The 14,825-nt window shown below is 35.9% G+C and overlaps 1 protein-coding gene across 1 annotated transcript in view; it reads left to right on the top strand.

Moving 5' to 3' along the window:
* LOC109086004 (alpha-catulin-like) overlaps positions 1-14,181 on the top strand; it is a 54,484-nt gene extending 40,303 nt beyond the window's left edge. The window contains exons 6-19 of the mRNA XM_042776925.1: positions 483-653; positions 1,395-1,595; positions 4,382-4,468; positions 5,361-5,519; positions 5,853-5,945; positions 7,482-7,632; positions 8,479-8,516; positions 8,615-8,665; positions 9,401-9,555; positions 9,799-9,847; positions 11,168-11,224; positions 12,570-12,689; positions 13,391-13,474; positions 13,660-14,181. Of these exons, the coding sequence (XP_042632859.1) occupies positions 483-653; positions 1,395-1,595; positions 4,382-4,468; positions 5,361-5,519; positions 5,853-5,945; positions 7,482-7,632; positions 8,479-8,516; positions 8,615-8,665; positions 9,401-9,555; positions 9,799-9,847; positions 11,168-11,224; positions 12,570-12,689; positions 13,391-13,474; positions 13,660-13,824 (1,581 nt within the window). The 3' untranslated portion in view covers positions 13,825-14,181. The remainder of the gene's footprint in view (positions 1-482; positions 654-1,394; positions 1,596-4,381; positions 4,469-5,360; positions 5,520-5,852; positions 5,946-7,481; positions 7,633-8,478; positions 8,517-8,614; positions 8,666-9,400; positions 9,556-9,798; positions 9,848-11,167; positions 11,225-12,569; positions 12,690-13,390; positions 13,475-13,659) is intronic.
* Positions 14,182-14,825: the final 644 nt, after the last annotated feature.

Here is a 14,825-nt window from a genome sequence, read left to right as displayed (position 1 = left end):
ATGAGGCCTTGACTTCAGCAACCACTCAAATGTTTGCTGTCTGTTTTTGCAGAAGGAACAGGGACTGTTGAAGTGCTGCTTGAATCACATAAATGCATACTTATGAAAAGAATCACTTATTACACTTATTATAAATTATACTATTTCACCAATGTAATATTATAGATTCTAGACATGTTACACCATGGTGTTGATGTCTCTTGGAGTATGGTATGCTATATGGGAATCACACAGCACCATGGTTGTCTATTGTTTATGGATGTACCATGATAATACCATCTGATACCATCACTGATACTTATACATAAGGGTCTTTTCCATATTTGAGCTTGTCCGTTCCTCTAAAAAGTGTGTTTTCCTTTCTTATTCTGAAAAATGTAGTAAAGTGTAATAACATTCTGTTTACATGTCACATTTTGCACCTGCACTTTTGTTGTTCCTCTGCATTTCCAAGATCATTTTTGTTCCTCTTTGTCTCTCAGACTTGTCTGAGACATCCAGACTGTGAGTCGGCACGGATCAACAAAGAAGCAGTCTTCCAGCGTATGCGTCTGGCCCTGGAGCAAGTCATTGAAATTGTGACTGACACGAGGAGCGGTGGGGAGGCCAGAGCACTTCCTGTCAGCATCTACGCTGGGATTAAAGACTTTAAGGTGCAGGTGTTGGCCAAGGGCTCTTGGATGGATGTCTCAATGGATAAAGTTTCTCTTTCAATGACTTCATTAAAAAGAAGAAAAAAAAAAGTATTGTTCAACCAGTGAAAAAAATATATGTTACTGTTCAAAAGTTTAGGGTCTTTTTTTTTTTTGAAAGAAAGAAATTGATACTTTTTTCATCACAGACACATTCAGTTGATCAAAAGTAACAGTGAATACAATTTTACAAAAGTTTTTGATTTCAAATAAATTGTGTTCTTTTTAACATTCTATTCAGCGTCTTAGAGTGACTTCTAAAGAATCATGTGACACTAAAGACCGGAGTAATGCTGCTGAAAATTTAGCTTTGCCATCACAGGAATAAATTACATTTTAAAATATATTACAGTAGAAAAAAGTTACTTGAAATTTTAATAATGTATTTCACAATATTACTGTAATTTTGATCAAATAAATGCAGCCTTGATGAGCGTAAGAGATTCTCTTAAAAACATTACAAAATCTTGCCAACCAGGAACTTCTGAATACAAATTATTTTTGGTGCTACTACTGGTACTGAGATTACACACTTTGCTCATTAAGGTAGTCAACACAATTTTGCAAAAGAAATTTTAACTGATGTTACGAATGGGTTGAAAAATTAAATATCCTATATAATATAAAAAATGCAGACATTAGCCAGTGATTGGTATTTCATGAATCAGTATCTCACCAGATGGTTGTATGCTTGTCTTTCAGGTTAAAGTGGAGGGTCTGAGAGACTCTCTGTACTGTGTGTCCTGTGAGGCTGTGGCAGCTCAGCTGGAAGCTCTGATGGAGAAAACCGAAGACTTTACAGACTCTGCCTACACCAGCCACGAGCAGAGAGAGACAATCATACAGCTCTGCCAGATCACACGTCAAGAGACCAAACAGCTCATCAACACATGGAGACACGCGGTAAGAGGGACACATACACACATTAGGGATTGCACTGACTAGTCATTCACCGCATGTCTTGAGTCTCACTTGATGGTGGCAGCAGGAGGAAAACTCCAAACTGCATCCTGGTGTAGCTGTATGACATTGATTCTGTGTCCTTAACTTGCTCTTATATTCATATCTTAACACATACTTTTCACTTGGCTTGGACATCTGTCCTTCACTTCTTTGTTGTGCAGTGTGTGAAGGATGTTCTGCATGTATACCCTCCTGTGGAGTAACTGTTAATAAACCTCAAACACCCTCACTGTGCCTCCTACATTGGGAAAAATAAGTCTTGCAGTGCAAATTTTTCATTTGCTGTCATTGTGCCATTATATTTCTTATATTTCTTAGATTAGTTCTGTGTGTGGTACTGTGTATACGATTTCTTATATTGTGCAGCAGCACACTTTCAGGACTGTGTATACATAATATCGATTAGTTCTGTGTGTGGTACTGTGTATACATATTCTTTAACATCAAATAAGGAGTTTGTGCATAGGTAGAGTTGACTCTAAACCTTCTGATGCCTTTAAAATAGTGTTTCTCATGGGGGCGTTCGGATAGCATCATGGGGGCACTGGAAGCAATATTTTTGAAAGGGGGGCACTGAGATGTTCTGGGTTTACATCAGACATGTACAGATCCCCTGCTGATTTTGTAAGTTTGCCCACTTACAAAGAAATGAAGGGTCTGTAATTCTTATGGTAGGTTTATTTTAACGGATAGAGACGATATCAACCAAAAAATCCAGGAAAGGAAGAAGAAACTGAAATCTCTTCTGTATAAATTCTCCTGTGCATTTAGTCTAAACAGGAATTTTTAACCAGTCTCTTTAACCTTTGGGGCAACATGTCAGTGTCAAAGAAACCTCAACATACTTAAAAACTCTGTAGAGAGTAAAATAATTTACTGTAAAAAAACAACAACAGCAAAAAAAAAACACTTTACTGTCTTTTTTGATCAGTTTAATGGATCCTTGAATTAAAGTATTTCATTTCTTAAAATCGTAATGACCCCACACATTTGAACGGTACTGTAAATATAATCATAGTCTTCATTATAAACACAAAACAATAATCTACTTTATCTTTTTCATTTTATTTAATGGGTGGCGATAATGGGTAGGGGGCCGCTGGCCCACTGCTTTAAATCATAGAGGGATGAAAAGAAAGGAAAGAGACACAAAGAAGGAAAACATGGAAAAAAGGAAATATATGAAAAAATGAAGAAAAAATGCATTCATTTGAAGGTTGATAACTGACATGGTATTCATTGCTATATAGTGAATGGTTTGTGAAAGAAAAACCCTGTTCAAGGAAAAAGATTGACTCACCGCAGTTTTTGACTTTTTCTTTCACTTTACATATACAGGAAAATGTCAACATCTTCACAATTTTTCAAAAAATGGAATGTTGAAATGTTAACTTTTATTCTTATGCATTTGTCCGAAGTGATTTCCAATGCTTTAAATTGATTTCCTGAGAATCAAAGCCATGACCTCAGCATTACTGTCACCACCATCTCACAAGAACACATGGCGAATATGAATAGTAGCCAAAAAATATGAAATGCAGGGTTCCCTCAGTCAGGGAAAACCTAATTATTAGGTTATTTAAAATTATTCTTTTCCAGGCCTAGAAAAGTCATGGAGATAAATATAATTTGGTCTGAATTTAAATGATTTTTATAAATTCAGAAATCACAGCTGACTGAAAAGGTCATGGAAATGTACTGGTCAAAATGTGATGTTTCAGACGCTGTTGTTTTTGAGGACGTTATGCTTCTGCTGCTTCTGATTAAACCATTTCCCAGTTTTCATTAGTCTCATGCAGCCAGACGTTTGATGTGTGGTCCTCATCGCCCACTTAGACAGGAAGAGAACCAAAATAATAGTTTGGCTTAGAAATTTGAAAGAGTCTTTTAAAATTATAGACATTATGATCATAATTCCTGTTCTCCAAAAAGTAATAAATACTGTTGTTGTTGTTTTTTTTTGCCCACAAACAACACAGAACACAAAGTGAAATATCCGCCTCTGCTTGTAGAATACTAATTTGTTAATTTTCAGACAGATACCAACCTTACAAACTCCAAATCTAGTGATTTTTTCGTCCTCAAAAGTATCACTCATGGACTCTTTATAAACAGACAGTCGGGTTGGAACTGTCCATTTAAACAATTGCAACTGTCAATAAACAGACCATGGGCAGGAATTTGCCTCCCTCAAGCACTGCAATTTATTTCTTCTTACTGTCTACCAGTCCTTGAATGTTTACGACTATGTACATGTCTCTGCTGTCATCAGCCAAAGCTTATTTAGACACGGTGTTGTTTTTACGTGGTAATATCTGGGTTGTTCCCCACTTTACTTGTCCAACATTTCAGTGACAGAAATATTCGGAGTGTGTTCACTAAAGTGCAATGAGTGTTTAAGTCCCAGTGTGATGTCTCGGAGTAAAGCACAGAAGATGAGAGCGCTCTGCTTTTGTGGCGTGTTTATGTTGACACCCCGTCGTAATCCCGTCTGAAAGCAATCCCACCCACCTGTCTGCCTGTCCTCTGAAGAGAAAACTGTGGATAAAGACTGTCATATCTTACAAAGTCCATCTTTCAGGTTGCTTGGGCCACTGACACTTGTGTTGAAACTTGACAGCTCTTCAATGTAGATGGTGCATGATCAACTGGCTGAAAATCATCCTGTTTGCAGTGTATTAAATTCCCTTTCTATCTTTGTTTCTGTTTCTTTTCTCCTCCAGCAGCAATTGCTTAAAGCCAAAGAGGCCACAGACGAGATGGAGCTCACTATTTTGAAGACTTGTCAGAGTGTCAGTGATCTCAGGCGAGAGGTGAGATTCTTGTGACAAGCTGTGTGCAGGGAATCAATCCCATGAGCCAAAGTATCTTAAACAAAATCGAAATCTTTCGTCAGAGGCGTCCATCCCAGTGTTTCCTGCATCATTATCCTGAATTTACAGTGCCATGACATATTTACTCAAGTTGTGAATTTGCATTTGAATTAAATGTCATGGATGTCAATCAAGCCACTGTAGTCTGATTCTCAAACAAGTGACTCTTGTAAGTACATTTTTTACATACTGTAACATAACATAGATTCTTTACGTTATTTGTTGACAGGCATTACAGAACTAAAGAATAAACAGTCAAAAAAACAAAATCTTAAATGCAAAGAATTCAAAGAGGTTCCACAGTCTCTCGATATATGCAGAAATAATAAAAGTAATGTGTGTGGGGTCTTATGTCCTGTATATATGACATAATAAAACCTTATTGGGAGCAGTACAAAAAAGAATAATTTATTTTATATATATATATATATATATATATATATATATATATATATATTATACAAGCAAGACCAGCAGTTTGTAAATAAACTTGCACATGCCTATAGACTGAACATATAATACGCATGCACATGACGTCACCGTTTTCACAAATTCACGTTTTACATGGAGAAAATAACAATATTGTTACCAAAAACTTGCACTTTGAAACCCATTTTCAAGCACCCAAAGTGCCATTGTCATGTAAGTGAATGACCAAAATGCATAAAGGGTTGTATATTTTTAGTTGTAAATGCCCCATCAATACAATTGCTGACTGGTTGTTCATACACTTTTTGCTCATAACAAATAAAAACATTGAAGTATGTTGCTAAAACAATATTGTCTTGTTTTGCATGGAATTTATACCAATACTTGGGGAATTTTTGTTCAGCTTCATAGGGTAGCGGTGGGAAGGGCCACTGAGCTGCTGAAGCTGCATTCAGATCATCTGGTGCTGCAGGCCCTGAAGGCCTCCGGTGGGGATGGAAACCTGGAGGCCGTGGCTGATTATGCCGGCACACTGAATGAACACAAAGAGCAACTGGTGGAGGTGAGCGGCTCAATTTAATATTATTTGTTCTGACAAAGATACCACCGTAACAGCAGGGCCAGTTTACACCAATGTTGAATATTGACACAATAATACAAAAATAAATTATTAAAATTCACTCTGTATTCAATAAACTCATTATTATTCAATAACCTCAATATTAATAGGGGTATTAATATACTTATTATATTCTATTATATGTGCATTCAGTGCTTATTGTCAGATTGATGCATCACAGTGTGTTTAACAATACCTATATCGTGTAATCTTCTAAAGTGTTTGAATTGTATTATAAGGTTAACTTCAATGTGGTGCTGTTTATTCTGATTTCAGACTTGTCGTTTGCTCTGCCACATTTCGGGGACCGAGCCGCTAGAGATAACCTGCATTCACGCTGAGGAAACTTTCCGTGTCATTGGTCCGCAGGTAAACAGAGAGAGGTTGTCCGCTATTAGAGTAGCAATCTGGCGTCTTAGCTGAGACCTTCATTGTCAAGGCTTTCAGAGACTTACACAATATAGATTTTGTTAATAAAAGAACTGAAGATTGTTATTCGCCTCAGTTAGTGCTTATTTTTCAAAAATCACAGATGCTTATTTGACACATTTTGCACTGTTGTTGTTGACTTTGCAGCTCTGAAAAAAAGCAGCAGAGCCAAACACACACATAGGCATAAAATAGCAAGAAATTTTTATAAAATGCATTTTCAGATGGATGAAAAAACAAATCATGCATCGAAATCATCTTTGTGGTTCAAGTCTTGCTTGTTTTCTTTTCCAGTACAAACAGTAGTTAACATATAAAATGAAAAAGAAAAGGTAAGATTGGGGCAATACGCAGAATGTTATATTTAACCGAGTATATTTGCAGTGTATTTCATCAGCATGCTTCATTAGCATATCTGATTGCATGCAGGAATGAGCGTTCTTAGAAAGGGCAACCTCACCTCACCAGCCAATAATGATGAGGCCCTAAGATCAGGCAGCCAATAAGAGCACAGCGGGTGAGCGGCAGATTCAGGGGTGCATGATAATGAGTTGCTTTATCAGTAATTCCAAAAGCTGAATTCACACCCTCAGCATAGACGAGCTCTGTTTCGCTGTGTTTGTTTTTTGAAACATCCTCCCAGTAAGCTGTAAATCATTATTATGCAGTCGCCGACAGAGTTAGATGGTGCATTTATAATGTGGGACATGGAAAGAAACCAACAATGAATATTGATATTCAGATGTTGCACAAAAGTCAAATTATGCAGTCGCATCAAAAATTATATTACACTGAGGTTTTTGGACGAAGTCTCTTATGCTCACCAAGGCTCCATTTATTTGATCAAAAATACAGTAAAACAGTAATATTGTGAAATATTATTACAATTTAAACTATCTGTTTTCTATTTGAATATATTTTAAAATGTAATTAATTCCTCTGAGGGCAATACGGAATTTTCAGCAACCATTACCTCAGACAAGTATATGCATATATATATATAGTTATTTTTTATTTTATTATATATACTACTGTTTAATTTGTAATGTTTTTTTTAAAAAAAGTATCTTATGCACATCATGGCTGCATTACAATATTACTATAAAAGGTAATAAATAAATAATTGATAAAATAAATTTTTTTATTTATATTTGAATATAATTTATTCCTGTGATGGCCAAGATGTGATAAATTTTTTTGTTTCAGGATTCTTTGATGAATATAGCAGAACAGCATTTATTTGAAAAATAAATATTTTTTTAAGATTGTTACATGTATTAATGTGCTGTTACATTTGATAATCCATTAATACATTTTTGATAATACATTTGATTATCCATCCTTGCAAAATAAAAGTATTGATTAAAAAAAAAAAAATCAGACTGACCTAAACTTTGGAATGGTCTTATATTTAAAATTGAGTTAAAAATCGATAAGAGTTTTAAAAAAGCGTTTCCTCGCGATTTCTCCTCTCAGATCATCTCAGCAGCACAGACCCTTGCCCTGCACCCCACCAGCAAGATTGCCAAAGAAAATCTGGATGTGTTTTGCGAGGCCTGGGAGTCCCAGCTGTGTGACATTGCCATCCTACTGAAGGAGATCAACGATGTGTTTGAGGGCCGCAGAGGTGCGTTAATCAAGCCATTCAGTCATGACATCAATTTGTAGGCCGACTTTTAGGACTACAAACTCAAACAGCTTCTTTTTCAAGCCCAAGATATAAAAGACATTTATGTATTTTATGTTATCTGCATTTACCTCAGTACATACCACAATATTGTAATCTGGATTTCATGGGTGCTTTGAATGCATCAGTAGCTGTTATTTTCATGTGCACAAAATGTATTTGTTCATGCCTATAGGCAGGGCAGCGATAACAGTTTTTAAAGGTCTTTTTCCTCGCAGCCAGATTGCAATCTTTTCCAGCCGCTAAAGATGTGCGGCTTTGACATTTACACTGCATCCACATCCCTCACATGAGGTAATTGAATAGAGGCTGGATAAATCTCTGTAGGCAAGGTTAAGGGTGCATTATAGCGACCCCAGTGAGATTACAGCGCTGTGAAAGTCCTTTCACTCATCTGTATTTGGACATAGCGCTCAAGGATGTGTTTGAGCGATGGCGGCTCTTCCGGGTGAAACTGTGGTTTTCTCACACAGTTCATAAAGATCTTTATGTGGCAATGATATTTGTCTGAAGGAAGGCATCAGTAACATGACAGAAACCCGGTGGCTGGGGAGATGTTTTTGTTCCAGATGAGAGGCTTCCAGTCATCATCAGTGCCAACTGAGATATTTCCCAAAACAAACTGTCATCCCCCAAGATCCTCCCTTTGTTTCTGTTCATCCAAATCATTATCCACAGCCATTTTCAGGCTAGACATGTATTTGAGCCAAGTTTTATATTTTAGAGGGTACTGTATGTAAATTTGAATGTTTTTTGGTCGTAATACTTAAAATTTCTTCATTTTAGGTGATAAGAAAACATATCTGTCTCTACCCAGACCAGGGGTGAGCCTTACAAGCAATTTATTTATTTTTTTATTTTATTATACATTTTTCTTACCATATCATATCTTACCATATTTACTGATTCATCTCTTTTCTAGAAACATTCTGCCAACCTGAAGACAGTCAAGGCTGCCAAACTTGATGCTGAGGTACAATTTCTCCTAATAAAACATTATGTACGAACAAGTTGGAGTAATGACATTTTTTTGACAGACTGGGTTGAATATTTTTCGTCATGTTCTATTCTTTACCTTATTTGTAATTTTCGGAATGAAAATGATATAGATGTTTGCCATTACATTTCCATATGTAGATTACAATATTTGCATTTTCAGTCTATGAGCCCCAAAACCTAATCATTTTTGAGATAAAGTTTGTAATGACCTGTACTTGACAAAACATAAGCTACAATTTAAGTTTATTAGGATTTAAAGAACTCAAAAAACAGGTTGATTAACTTTTTTAAATATTTCTATTTACAATAGCTTAATTTATTTTATTTCAGTTTTAATATTTCTATTTACAATAGCTTAATTTATTTTATTTCAGTTTTAGTTTTACAAATTTTAATACCTTATTTCAATTAGTTGGCAAGGTTTTTAAGTTTTTCCATCTAATAATTATCATTTATTTTATTTCAGCACTTTTATATACTGAAAACAATTTTTAACAGGTTTATTTTTTTAGTGTGGGAATGTTTTAAAAGCTTGGAATTGCAATGTACCTGATGCATTATTATTTAGCATTTTATAATATGGTGAGCAGTGGAAAATTCTCTGTTAACGTAACCTCTGCGATACATATTTAAATAACCAGTATGTAATTTGTCAGTATTCATTCTTGTGGCCATGATCTGAAGAGTCTTCTAATGTTCATTTATATAGGAGCAAACCACCATCGCTAAGCTGGGGCTGGAACTGTGTCTCCTCACCTCAGATGTGGACTCAGAGGTGGAGCGCTGGGACGAGCAGGACCACGAGATGGTTCGACTGTGTCAGATCATATCCAGCATGGCGTATTCCATGTACCTCTTCACCAGGTAACCCACTAGAAACCATTTCATAAAATTCATAGTCCATTTATCAGATTGTTCAAGTAGTGTTTTATTACACAGGAAATTAAGGACAGCATGCTGGACAGTTTAAGCTTTATGAAAAATGTCTGTTCAGAAAAACAAGACCATGTTGTTGTTTATCTGCACTTTCTGTCAACCTACACTATCAGCTTTATGAATCTTCTAAGGATGTTTCATTAACTCTGCTGTTTTGCCATCTGTGATTAAGGGGGAAGGCCTACTGAAGACAACTTTGGATCTATTCCACCAAGCTGAGGTACGCCAGCATTCATTCTCTCTCATAGGTTTTTTAATTGAATCTGTTCGAAGTGCCATTAAGAGCAATGAATCCCCTGGGAAAGATGGATCAATATATTATTAAAAGTGCCAGCTGTCATTTGTGAGATACTGTGATCCAGAGCAGGATGGGTCTGTGAATGGGAAGGAAATGCTGATTAGGCAGTGTGTCATTCTATTAGTAGGGCACACTAGCCTACAGCCAAACACAATCTGTTATCTGACAGAGCAAGCTTATCTGCTCAACGTCACAGTAAAACAGGACAGCGTTCCTTTAATATGTCCGTGTACCTCTTTTTATGGCCTTTTTTGACTTCAGGTTGCAATTCCCACAATTCTGAGTTTCCTGAGTTCACGTAAAACTCACAGTTACAGCTTGGAAACTCATAATTTTAAGTAACATAAAGTCTCCAAGTTATCTCACTTGATCGTTGTGATTTCATGTAGAAAAAAAATAAAGGTATTGACCATGTTACTTAATACATTACTAATTTTTACGTTGCAAAGTTTGGTTTGCCTTTTTTATGCCAGTCTTACCTGATTTGATTTGTTCTTCAAGACTGTGCAAGAGCATATAGAGGTGATTTAATATAACGATTAAGTATTTTGCCATGGTATTTCTATTTTTACATGGATCAGTTATGACATTATGAGCATTGCCATAGTAACAAACAATTTCTGAGGATCTTAACTGCTCTGAAAAAAAAAAAAAAAAAACTCCTGGCAATTATGATAATTTTGACATGACACAGAATGACACTAATCATTTCATTTGACTACTGAATGCCACTTTTGTAATTTTCTTGAGGCATTTACACTGAGACATCAGTCCTCAATATCATTGAAAATAAGAAATTGAAATAAGGCAGGCAAACTCTCTTAATATTTTTAAATCTCGCCTTAAAACTCATTGCTTTAGGGAAGCTATTATGTGAATTTAAAGGTGGCGTGCTATAGAAAATAAAGATTATTATTATAATTATTATCAGTGAGATGTTAAAGGTGCACTGAGTAATATTTGTGAGTAGATTTCAAATAGATAGGACTTAGTATTGGACATTTGAAATAAATGGTGGGAGATGTTGCAAATATTGTAATAATTCTAATTCTATGAGAATATGTGTTTTATAATGATAACACATAAAAACAATATCATTGGAATACATTTTTTTCAGCTGATGAATGATAAAAACATTGACAGGCAATCAGAATCAGTTTGACTTTAAATAGCTTGAGCATTTAATAATAAACTGAACATTATCATTCAGAGTAAGGCCTTACATTATGGAATGTTTTCTAGGTGTTGTCAGACCAGGGTCTCCAGCTGTGCCACATCCTCCACTCTCTCTCCACACAGGTAACACACCCACATGCCCACCAGGCCCTTATTTACCACAGTTTAATTAGACGCCTGTAAATAAAGGACTGTAATGACTGCCATCCATCTTATTGGGACCACAGAGACGTGGATCAGTGTTACTTAACCCTGCTCCGGCTGGGGCGGACAGGGGCCACTCATCCGTAATCACAGAGCCTGACACGTGGTACACTGCACAGTTTGATTAATAATCTCAAACATTCCTGACCCACAATGCATTTCCCCAGCTGTAAGCAGAGTACAGCTAAATCAAATTGCTTGTGTCCATTTATTTATCCATCAGTTCAAATTCAGCAATTACCTCACTTTGGCAAACCTGTAATGTAGTTTTGGGTGAAAGTTTTAATTAGGGCTATTAGATTGGATAATTTGTCCTTGCCACAGGAACCCCTCAGAGGACCTCAGATGATGCCAACCCTGGAACAACATACAGAACTACCAAATTTTGCTATAAGTTTGATTGCATCATATAATAATTGCTGTTAATAGTGTTCATCGTCTGTTTGATTACGTCTTTAATTGATTTTTCCTGTTTCTGCCATATGTACATTAACTGACAGTCACCACTGATAAGCTACAACTAAATATTTTAGAAACTTAATTTTCTGTAAAGTTGCTTTGCAACGATTTGTATCGTAAAAAGCGCTATACAAATAAACTTGAATTGAATTTTATTTAATTTCTAAAAGGGTTTTAGAAAGGAAAGCAATGCTATGTGCATAAAAAACTAAATGCCACAATATAATACTATGTGTGTGTGTGTGTGTGTGTGTATGTGTATGTATATATATATATATATATATATATATATATATATATATATATATGACCAAAAATTAATTTTTTTTTTTTATAGTAAATATTTTATTCTCACAGTAATTTCAGTATTTTTTTTTTTATTCCTGTAATTTTCGGCATCATTAATTCAGTCTTCATTGCCCGATGAAAGCATATGCTGATTTAGTGCTCAATAAACTTCTCTTATTATTATCAATGTTGAAAACAGCTTTTGCTGCTTAATATTTAGAAACATTTGATATATAGGTATATAATGAAGAAGTAACTTTTGAAGCAAAATAAAAGCCACGTCCACAAGTGTAGTTTATCAGCTTGTTTAACTTGAATTTAAAAAATTGTTAAGTGTCCTATTCAGCCTATGTCATGTTTATACTGTTCCATTTTTAACAAACATAATAAAAAATGATGTCTTATGTAGAAAATGAGTCTTCAAGCAAAAGAGCGGCTGTGTTACAGTTTGTTTAGAGTTCTCATCTCTCAAGTGTCCTGCTTTAAATGCTAAGGCCAAATGTTTTGTCTGTTATAGCTGCTGGATGAAGACAGAATCCTTATTCTATCGGAGACAGAGAAGCTGTCAGACGCATGTCAACAGCTGCAGGTCTGTGCCAAGACTCCGGTTCAGGGCAAGAGTGCCATCTTTCAGAAGGTAATGCAGTATAACAGCTACAGACTCTTCTTGTTCATCAGTGAATGGAGCAGATAAGACTTGAGTAGGGTTTTTGTTTGTTTGACTTGACAGTTTAATCCAGTAATGCACTTTAATTCATCATTTAGAATCTGAGGATTCAAATGATATGGATTCATCTGAATTTAGACATTTAAAGAGAACAATATAAACTAAAGTTTAAAGTCTCAGGTTACTGCCACATGTGATTAGATAATACTGTAGCTCTGTTGCTCTTGCATAGACGCTGACCTTACTCTATTTCCTGACTCCATTTAACCTGATAAAATGGCATGCTGTCCAGGGTCATCCTTCTGTTCTGATAAAGCAAAGGTCACAGCCAGAGGCAGGTTTAAATAGGTTTATAGAGGCTGTGTTCGTGTCGTGCTGTGGAACCAAGAAAACGATTTCCGGAAAAACAAGCTTAATCAGGATCTCCCAGCATGTCTTCTGGAGCCCTCGCATGGTTTCCAAGCATATTATTTCACAAAAACCAATTATATGTGAACCAGTGTGTTCTACAAATCACCTGTCAGAAATGTATAGATTGTTGTCACTGCGAAATGATAGCTTGACTGAAATGAGGGCCCAAACAAGCAGCCACAAGGTGTACTTGTTAACAAAACGGTATTTTGGGTAGTTTGGTCAGCTAATGATCCATCTGTTTTTCTTGTCTTTTTCAGGTTGACTCATCCATACAGAATACAAAAGGCATCTTGACAGTGGTGGTTTATTTACTGCCCATCTGTTATAAGCTCATCAGAAAGGTATGTAGCAACATGAAGATCTAGATTAACTTTTTAATTGCATCCATATAGGTTGATATTATATATTTAATTGTGTTTGCTCATTAGCTCTGTTTTTTTTTCAAACCGTCATCTAACACTTAATTTAAAAAAAGAGAAAATTAGAGCATGTTTTATTAAACTCTACTTTCTACCTTTAATTCCAGTGTAAATCAGAATGCAGCTGTGTGGCTTCACCTCAGCACTGGAGGGAGAAGCAGCTGAACACGACCGTCAGCGAGGAAACTCTGAATGGCAATGGCTCCAACGGCTTTGGGGTGAAATCCCTTGAGCAGCACATGGCCAGTCTTACATTCCTGGAGAGCAAATAGCTCTGAAAACCAAAGGCGCTTCTGCCTCTTTTCACACACACAGTGCAATGCACTCGCTCATAACGTGCCATTCTTTGTGCTTCTGCCCATTCGCTTTGTGGTGTACAATAGCGTTAGCATTACCAGCCTCGTTCCAGATACCAAAAAATATTGAGGAAAAAACCCTTCATTGATTGCATGTGTTCAAGTCTTTTTGTGACACTTTCAAATGTGATGGCTGGTAAATAAGCTACGGTTTTAACCGAAACCATATTCAACTGCGTTTCTCGTGGTTAGACAACACTGAGGTGTACATGAAAAAAGTTTTGATGCAAAAAAAAACTCTGCACACTATATTTAACAAAACTGCCTCTTGTGCAATGCCAAATATATCCAGTTTTAATAATCTGTCTACACTGTTCCTGCCACAAGGCAGTGAAGGAAATTCAGTGACTTTGGACATTAGTATGAGAAATCAGCATCTTGATTCTGTTTGAAAGTTTACATTAGGGAATCTTACTTTCCAAAGAGGCATTTCTGAAGGATGATAATGAAAAAGACTGCTCCTTTTAAAGGTAAAGTTCACCCAAAAACGAAAATTCTGTTATCGTTTGCTTACCCTCATGTCATTCCAAGCTAGTATGACTTCTGCGAAACACAAAAATAAATGATTTTGAAGTCTCAAAAAACTCCTTTGTTGTTGAAGACCCCACTGACTTTCATTGTATGGACAAAAATATTTCAAAACAGCATCTTTTATGTTCCATAGAAGCTCATAAAGGTTTGGAATGACATGAGGGCAAGTAATTAATGAAAGGGGTTTTCTTTTTTGGGCGAACTGACCCTTTAAATGTACTTTTGCAGGAGTGACAGCCTTGTAATAGTATTGACTGCCTTGTAGGTCACTGTGATTTATATTTTTACTTCAGTCCTAACAATGTAAGTCAAGCTTTGGTACATTAACCTAAAAGGTTAGAGTAAAACAGTATATAAATCAATAGTTTAAGCTGTCGTGTATTGAA

The sequence above is a fragment of the Cyprinus carpio genome, chromosome A19 (genome assembly GCF_018340385.1).
Source record: "Cyprinus carpio isolate SPL01 chromosome A19, ASM1834038v1, whole genome shotgun sequence".
In the NCBI taxonomy this organism is placed as follows: domain Eukaryota; kingdom Metazoa; phylum Chordata; class Actinopteri; order Cypriniformes; family Cyprinidae; genus Cyprinus; species Cyprinus carpio.
The sequence above is the reverse complement of the archived record's forward strand: the minus strand, read 5'-3'. Positions and strand labels throughout refer to the sequence as shown.